The sequence below is a fragment of the Pogoniulus pusillus genome, chromosome 27 (assembly GCF_015220805.1).
Source record: "Pogoniulus pusillus isolate bPogPus1 chromosome 27, bPogPus1.pri, whole genome shotgun sequence".
NCBI lineage: Eukaryota > Metazoa > Chordata > Aves > Piciformes > Lybiidae > Pogoniulus > Pogoniulus pusillus.
Window position 1 is genome coordinate 913,438 of NC_087290.1, and position 8,995 is coordinate 922,432.

Here is an 8,995-nt window from a genome sequence, read left to right on the forward strand (position 1 = left end):
TCTTTTTGGTGGTGCCCAGTGACAGGACAAGAAACAGTGGGCACAAGCTAGAGCCCAGGAGGTTCCACCTCAACACGAGTGGAAACTTCTTTACTGTGTGGGTGCTGGACCCCTGGAGCAGGCTGACCAGAGGGGTTGTGGAGTCTCTTTCTCTGGAGGCTTCCAAAACCTGCCTGGATGCATTTCTGTGTGACCTGCCCTGGGTGCTCCTGCTTTGGGAGGGGATTGGACTCAGTGATCTCTGGAGGTCTTTCCAGCCCCTCTGTGAGTCAGCAGTGGCGCGATGGCAGCAGACAGATGTGACTGAGTTGGAGGGCAGAAGGGCTCTGCAGCAGGACCTTGACCGCCTGGACAGATGGGCAGAGTCCAAGGGGATGGCTTCAATAGCTCCAAGTGCTGGTGCTGCACTTTGGCCACAGCAACCCCATGCAGAGATACAGGCTGGGGTCAGAGTGGTTGAGAGCAGCCAGACAGAGAGGGATCTGGGGGTGCTGATTGATACCCACCTGAACATGAGCCAGCAGTGTGCCCAGGTGGCCAAGAGAGCCAGTGGCATCCTGGCCTGCATCAGGAATGGTGTGGTCAGCAGGAGCAGGGAGGTCATTCTGCCCCTGTACTCTGCACTGGTTAGACCACACCTTGAGTGCTGTGTTCAGTTCTGGGCCCCCCAGTTTAGGAGGGACATTGAGATGCTTGAGCGTGTCCAGAGAAGGGCAACGAGGCTGGGGAGAGGCCTTGAGCACAGCCCTACGAGGAGAGGCTGAGGGAGCTGGGATTGGTTAGCCTGGAGAAGAGGAGGCTCAGGGGAGATCTTATTGCTGTCTACAACTACCTGAGGGGAGGTTGTGGCCAGGAGGAGGTTGCTCTCTTCTCTCAGGTGGCCAGCGCCAGAACGAGAGGACACAGCCTCAGGCTGTGCCAGGGGAAATTTAGGCTGGAGGTGAGGAGAAAGTTCTTCACTGAGAGAGTCATTGGACACTGGAATGGGCTGCCCGGGGAGGTGGTGGAGTCACTGTCCCTGGAGCTGTTCAAGGCAGGACTGGACGTGGCACTTGGTGCCATGGTCTAGCCTTGAGCTCTGTGGTGAAAGGTTGGACTTGATGACCTGTGAGGTCTCTTCCAACCTTGGTGATACTCTGATACTGTGATACTGTGACATCCAAGCCCCAGAGCTGGTGCCTGGAGGGGAAGGCAGCAGGAGGTGCACCCCTCCTTGCCGAGGCGGCAGCGTTCAGAAGGGCCCTTTGGCGCTCCCCGCAGCCTGCCCTTTAAACCGCGCTCTCCCGTGGCTTTCTCTCCTTACAGACTCTTTGTCTTCCATTGAGCCAGGCTCCGGACAGGATGGCATCCCAGGCTCCCCTCTGCGCACCAGCATCAAGATCAAACGTGGAGGACCTCAGCAGCCACAGGCCCACCAGATCCTCTCTTCGCTGCTGGACGAGGGCGAAGGCAGGAGGAGGAGCAGTCGGGTGAAGTAGGAGCCTCTCCGCGCTCTCCGTGCCCGCTCGCCACATGCAGATACACTATCCCAGGCTTGACTGCAGCCTGCAAAGGAACTGGGTAGGAGGCTGTGTGCCCTGGCCAACACTATGCCCTTGCTGCAGGGAATGTCTCTTGCATAGCTCAGAGAGGGTCCTATGAATCTTTTTCTTGCTGTTGTTTTGCCTTTGACGTGCCAGGTGGCAGGCATCCCCAGGAGCTGGCTGCACAAACCACACCTGCCTGGGGCTCCAGACTGTAATCGTCCCCTTCTTTCCCCACTGGCCTTGAAGGTTACTCAGTTAAAGCACTGCCCCACTGGAGGAGACAACCAGTCCCATCTGCACTCAGAGCCAAGCCTTAGCCTTGTCCCTTGGCATCTGCTTTTATGCCATGTGATGGTGTGGTGCTGCCTCCTAGGTGAAGACACTGCTTCCATCGGCCATTAAAGCTTCCTCACCTGCAAGGATTTCTTTTTAAGCAGAGAACAAATTGGGAAATTCAAAGACACTTAAAGCTGTTGCTCTGAAAGTTCAGGTTACTCTGGAATTTAACACCCAGGTCTTGGCTTTTCCTGTTGCGTCACTTCTACCCGTGGCTGGCTAAGTGAGGACTTTGGATGCAAATCTTCATGGCAAAGTTGACCTTCTCTCTGTCTTCAGTGAGATTAGACTGGTACTGTGAGCATACAGAGCAGTTTGGATGTGAGATGGTGGAACAGTGCCAGAATTTCCCTACGTTGTGCTCAGCTTCTGCATACCCCCAGAGGTAACTCATCTGAGGAGCAGCAGAAGTTTCTTAACCCTACCACCAACAAGGGAAAATGTTTTCACACTTTTTTATCTCCTGAGTAAAGCCTTGCCAATCAAATCTGGAAGGCAGCAAAGCACAGCCTAAGGAGGTAGAGCCTTGTCAGGAGCTTATCTGGCACTGGGAGTTCAAAACAAAGTCATTTTACTTCTTGCAATAACTTGTTCTTCTGGGGGAAGTCCCAGCTGCAGGGTGAAGAAGCCGACCCTGCCTTCCAGGGACGAAGGACTTGCTCCACCTGCTGTGCAAACCAGACTGGCCAGGTTGATGTCATTCCTGCAGCAGTGAGTCCTCTGGGAGGGGGGGAGCCTAAGCCACAGAACCAGTGCTCATGGGCTTTTGGGTTGGGCTTTTCTTCATTTGCCCCCTTTTGACAGCTTTCACACTCAGCCCCGGATGGCAGTGAGCAGACTGAGCTGGTTTGTGGTGTTCTGATTCATCTGTCAGCACAATTGGTCCTGTTCTGTCTGGCTCCTAGTGCAAGGTACAGCAGTCTGAAAGAGGCAAACTGTACTGCTGCAATACTTCTGCCCAAAACATGAAGGAGCTCTGCCAGCCCAGAGTTAGCCACACAGTAAAGTAACTTTCTATGTCCATGATGAAACACTGTACCACCTGCAGAGCTACCAGAGCACCCAGATCTGCCCTTCGAGGAGCACTGCATTCTCAGGCAGCAGCAGGCAGCCTCAGCATGACTGAGTGAGCTCCAGGGCTCTGTCTGGCTCTGTGCCTTAGAAATCCAACCATAACCCAGGTGAAATGCTGTGAGGTGCTGCTGAGCCAGCACCAGGACCGTGTCCTGCTTAGTGTTGCACAGCTGAATAGATAACGAACAGCTCTGGTGTTAGCAGGCTTGGGGGCTGCAGTGGAAGCATTGCCTTGCCCTGCCTGGCTAACACCAGTGCTGGAGCTCACTCAGGAGTCAAGCCACATCCTTCAGGCTGCACTGCAGCATGCTCCACTTTCCCTTTGGCCGTTCCAAAGCGTTACAAAAGTTCGGGGAGGTAAGACAAGGTACACCCAGGGGCTCTCTTTCCCAGTGCTCCAACGTCTGAAGTGAATGCAGAGTGCTGCCAAGAGCTGATGCTTCAGGCTCCAGCACTCCTCTGCCTGCCTATGCTCTGAGCTGCAGCATGAGGCAGTCAGAAGAGAAGCAAACCAGTCCAGCTGCCTAGCTCCTACTGCTCAGCTCCAGCAGGCTGCTGACCTCGAGGAGCTGTCCTGCAGGCATAAGCCCCTGAGAGAACAAAGTGTAGCATGCATCTTGGTCTCAAACCAGGCACCAACTCCAAATCCAGTGCTAACTCTAATGACTGTGTGTATGCTGCTGAACTAAACCAGCGTCCTAACGAGAGCTGGCAGCCAGCTCCTGGCATGAAGCTGGTCACAGACACCAGCAGCCCAACTGGCCAAGGCTTGGTGGAAGGCTCAAGTGCTGTACAGCAGCCCACATCCCTCCGTTCCCCGCCATGAGAACAACAGCTCCCTGGGTGGGCAGCTACACCTGCTGCAGCCATGATGGATTCTTCTTGGAATCATTTTTCCACCTGAGAATTACATGCACCAGAAAATAAAGATGTTTCCCTCTGCTCCAGGCTTTGAGAGGTACTTGGCTACCTGCACAGGGACCATCCTGCTCCTGATCACAAGGACATTACAAGATGTAGCTGGTGGCTTGCAGCAGAGAACCACTCAGGCTTCCCAGCAGCTGTTGGAAAATCAGGCCTGGAAGACTGAGGAGAAATCCCAGTCGAGTCTAGGTGTGTGCTCTGGGCAGACTGGTGCTGCTTGGGGTCACTTGCCACACAGAACAAAGGCTCCTCGTGCCGTTTTCAGGAACTTCCCCAGAGCAAAGCATCTCTGAAAAGGGAAACTGCAACGTTTGGCTTTGCTGCTCCTGTAGCCACGGGGCTGAACGTGGGGAGGAAGAGGACAATGAGGCCATTTTCACTTCCCCAGCATTTTGGAGCCTTCGCACTGAGTTGGAAGAGCAATTTCTTCCTCCACGCTGGTCTTCCTGAGCTCGAAACTCTCGCACCAGCTTGGACTGCTCTCTTGGGGTCATTCACATTGACCAGGCTTTGGGATCTCAACCAGCTTCAAACAAGCTGCTGGCAAGGCAGATTTAGTGGCAGCTGTTTGCAGGAGTCCTGCCGGGTCAGTTGGTGAGCTTTGGGTTGCAGCTGGTTTAGTTCCTGCCTTCTGCAGCTTGCTGCATGGGCTTTTTTCCTCCCCACATTGTACCTTTGTCCCCTCCGTCCCTCTCTGGCAGTGCTGTGTCTTCCATTTGGGTGATGGCTGGGCTGGACCAAATGGACTATTTCCCTCATCTGGGGCTTCATTCCTCTCTGCTTACCCAAGGCTTGGAACACACTCTGCAGTGCCAGTGCAGCTGTGTTGAAGGTGGACACAGCCTGAGAGGCTGCCACGGGGGCATCCAGGACGCAGCAAACCATAGTGGGATTCATTTCAGCAGGGGCACAGGACATGTCCTGCTGTGCCTCTGTCACTTAGAGAGGGGATTGATTCTGACTGCCTGCTTGTTTGGAAACATATCCTGATGGAAATGTTTAGTGCTCTGCCTTACCTGTGCCCTGTGCAATACCACAGGGGCTTCCTTGATCGCTTTTTCACTTCTCCAAGACTTTGGTGAACCTCTTCACATTACTTTGAGCCGTGCTGTGGTGTTTGGTCCTGGTAGCTGTAACATGGTTCCCCTTGCCCTGAGCTGCCTAGGAGCAGCCCCAGCAGCACATTGTCCAACCCAACCCCTCTTTGCACCCTGATGTCCACCAGCCAGCTGGTGCTCCTGGCAGATGGGCAGCGCTCCTCGCCGGGGTATCTCATTTGCACTTACTGTAAGGAACCGATGGCAACCCAGGGAAACAGGAGCAAAGGGAAGAGCCCTCAGCTGCTCCCATCAAGCTCCACCATCATTTTGCCATCGACCAGGACCAGCCCACAGGACTCAGCTCCAGCTGTTCAGCCAGCAGGGCCTGGCGCTGCTCCCAGCCGAGCAGAGCATGAGGCCCCAGGTGGCTGTCCGGCAAGTTTGGCTCCGGGGATTGGGGTTCGATGCTGATGAAGTGCTGGAATGCAGGAACCTGAGCACTGTGACAAAGGCTTCTACGAGACAATCAGCTTCTGGACTTCCTCCCCCCACAGTCTGTCGGGAGTCCATTCTGCTGCACTGCTTACAGCTTCTGAGATGCTGTTCCCTGCTGGCGCTGGGGTGGTGCAGGGCTCTGAGCCTTCCTGTGGTGGCACCCAAGTGCTCCCCAGGTGCTGCAGAGCTCCACGAAGCACCCTGCCGCCCGTGGCAGGACCTGGTCAACATTCCACTCTTTGCCTCAGCGTTTCTGTATTTGTATCAGTGTGTTTTGTGTGTGTGCAAACAGTCCCAGCCCCTCTCACTGTAGTAAGCTTTACAACCACTTGGCCTTCTAGAGCAGGCAGTATCTTGCACTCTGGTGTAGCTTCTTCACTTGGAGCAAGAGTGAATCTCCTCTGGCACGATGGAGTCCTCCGTGGCAGGCTCTGCTGTTTGCTGCAAACACAACCTGTTTGTTGCACCTCTTGCATGCTTCCTCCTCTGTTTTCATAGTGCTATGTTATTGTTCCAAGTATCTTTTTCTCTTTATTTGCTATGGGGTTTGTTACTGTGTATGGAATGTTTTGTATTCAGCATTTTCTTGCAGAGCAGAGTGGGGACAGTATTCAAGAGCCCACAAGTACCAAAGACCTTTCATGTAATGCACTGAGAAATAAACTTACTGTAAATGAAGACGAGGTTGGGTGTCTGCTGGAAGCTCACAGCTGCTCCAAGCAAACTGCTCCCTCAGCTTGGGGTGGGTTTTCTCTCTGTTGTTCTTCCCTGCCTCCTCAGCTTTCTGTGACCAGCCATTTGCAGGTGTCTTAGGCTGGGGCCAAAGGCCCTGCTTCTGGTCAGGTTCTGTGGGGTGCAGGGACAAAAATGAGCTGCATCAGCTAAGATAAAATCTGACAGTTTCCTTGCCCAGAACCCCAGCATGGTGAGGTTGGAAGGGACCTTGGAGACCATCCTGTCCAACCCCACTGCTACAGCAGGGCACTTACAGCAGCTTGCCCAAGGTGAGATCACAGTGGCCAGGTGGCTTTGGAATCTCTCCAGAGGAGACTCCACAACCTCTCTGAGCAGCCTGCCCCAGGGCTCCAGCACCCCCACACCAAACAAGTTTCTCCTCAGGTGTCCCTGTGATGGGACTGACTCTTCTGCAGATTCTGCTGCAGGGTTCAGCAAGCAGGAACAGCAGCCCAGAGGCTCAAGATGCATCTCTGGGACACACCTCAGCTCTGCTCTGCATTCCCAGCCACACTCACCAGTCTTGCATGTGGCAAGGGCAGGCCACAAGCCTGCTGCAGTCCTTCTCTGAGCATGGCCAGAAAGTGGATAATGAACACGAAGGAGCTGGAGCTTAGACACAGCCAGCAGGGAGGCTGCCTGTGGCAAAGCAATGCAGAGCTCTCTCTTGCTCTTTGCCCATTTCACTGGCAATAAATTCCTTGAAGGCCAGAAGCACAGCAGAGCCTTCATCCAGCATGAGTTCAGCCAAGTAACAAGGGACAGAGGAGGAGGCAATGGCCTGGAGTTGCACCAAGAGAACTTTAGTTTGGATATTAGGAAGAATTTCTTCACTGAAAGGGTGGACAGGCATTGGCTGCCCACAGATTGCCCAGGAGGGTGATGGAGTCTTCACCCCTGGAGGTATTTGAGAGTTGTGTAGCTGTGGTGCTCAGGGACATGGTTCAGTCAGGGACCTGTCAGTGGTAGGCTGAGGACTGGACCTGATGATCACAGAATCACAGAATTGCTTGGGTTGGAAAAGGCCTCTGAGCTCATCCAGTCCAACACCAACCCAGCACCACCATGGCCACCGAACCCTGTCCCCAAGTGCCATGGCCACACCTGTCTGGAACACCTCCAGGCATGGGGACTCCATCACCTCCCTGGGCAGCCTGTGCCAGTCCCTGACCACTCTTGCAGTAAAGAGGCTTTTCTTCATCTCCAGCCTAACCTCCCCTGGCACAATTTCAGGCCATTGCCTCTCCTGTCACCTGAGACTAGGGAGAGGAGACCAGCTCCTGCCTGGCTGCAGCCTCCTCTCAGGGAGGATTTAGCTTGGGTTTGGTGTCCTAACACCTCCAGCTCCCATCCACTTCTCCTTGTGAAAGGCCCTCCGAGGGCAGGCAGTTCTGCCAGTCACTGCTGGGCAGGATGGGAGTTGCTGCATAGAAGACTGAATTAATTCCTCAGGGCGTTGGTGGCTCTCTTGGTCTGCCAAGCACCAAATTAGCATCAAGCCTGTGATGGTCTCTGGGCCATTATGGCCCTGATTGTGATCGCGGTGAGGGGGAGTGAATGGTTCTGCTTCTAGGGCTCCACAGCACTGCAGGGTGGAGCAGACTCAGCCTCTAGCAGGAGCTGCTCAGAAGAGAATCAGAGAAATGCACAAGCAGCTCTCACCAGCAACTTGCTCCACAGCTCGGTGTTACAGCCAGGAATGAGAGGGTAAAAATGGCTCTGACAGTCTTGCTTTCTACATGCACAGAACACCAGCCTGGGGAGGTTGGGAGGGACCTCTAAAGCAGGGCACAGCAGCTTGCCCAGCAGCACAGCAACAGGGGGGGTTGGAAGCTCTGCACACAAGGACACTCCACAGCCTCTCTGGGCAGCCTGCTCCAGGCCTCCAGCACCCTCACAACAAACAACTTGCTCCTCCTCTGCACAGCCAACCTCCTGCCTGACACTTTGTGCCCCTTGCTGCCCCTTCTCCTGTCCCTGGGCACCACTGACAAGAGTCTGGCCCCAGGCTCTTGCCCCCCACAGCTCCTTCAGCTCTTGCTGAGCATTGCTCAGATGCCCTCTGGGGCTGCTCTTCTGCAGGCTCTCAGCCCCAGGGCTCTCAGCCTTTGCTCCTCCCAGAGCTGCTCCAGGCCCCTCAGCAGCTCTGCAGCCTCCCCTGGACTCTCTCAGCACTTCCCTGGCTTTCTGCAGCTGGGAGCCCAGAACTGGACCCAGCACTGCCGATGTGGACTGACTAGGGCAGAGTAGAGAGGGATGAGAAGCTACACCAACCTGCTGCCCACACTCTTCCTCATGCCCCCCCGGACACCATTTGCCTCCCTGCCCCCCAGGGCACATTGCTGCCCCATGGGAACTTCTTGCTCCGCAGCACTCCCAGCTCCTTGGATCTGGTTCCCAGCAGGTCCCCCCTCAGCTGTCCTGCTGCAGGAGGTTGTTTCTCCCCAGGGGCAGGACCTGCATTTGCCCTTGGTGACCTTTGTGAGGTTCCCTCTGCCCAGCTCTGCAGCCTGCCCAGGTCTGGCTGATGGCAGCACAGCCTGAGGGCTGTCAGCCACTGCTCCCAGTTTAGCTCCAGCAGCAAACTGCCTGCGGCTCCACATCTAGGTCACTAATGAAGATGTTGCAGAAGACTGCACCCATTCTTCACCCCTGGGACACACTCAGTGGAATTGCTCTTCACACTTCAGCCTCTTGTAGGTGACCAGAGAAGAGGTCCCAGGAGACTTCCCACCCCACTGCAGCCTGGCTCAGCCCCTGTAACCCATGCAGCCTGGGGACTGGGGATGGAGGAAGCAGTGACCCTGCTGCAGGAACAAACCAACCTGAGCTTGCCAAGCAACAGTGGCCAGAAAGGCAACTGCT

At 55.1% G+C, this 8,995-nt stretch overlaps 1 protein-coding gene across 6 annotated transcripts in view; it reads left to right on the forward strand.

The window, feature by feature from the left end:
- The window catches only part of COL26A1 (collagen type XXVI alpha 1 chain), a 260,234-nt gene extending 258,289 nt beyond the window's left edge, over positions 1–1,945 (forward strand). For all 6 annotated transcript variants that reach the window (XM_064166240.1, XM_064166243.1, XM_064166244.1 and 3 more), the window contains one exon: positions 1,330–1,945. In XM_064166240.1, coding sequence (XP_064022310.1) covers positions 1,330–1,478 — 149 coding nt within the window. In that variant the 3' untranslated portion in view covers positions 1,479–1,945. The remainder of the gene's footprint in view (positions 1–1,329) is intronic.
- The last annotated feature ends 7,050 nt before the right edge of the window (positions 1,946–8,995 follow it).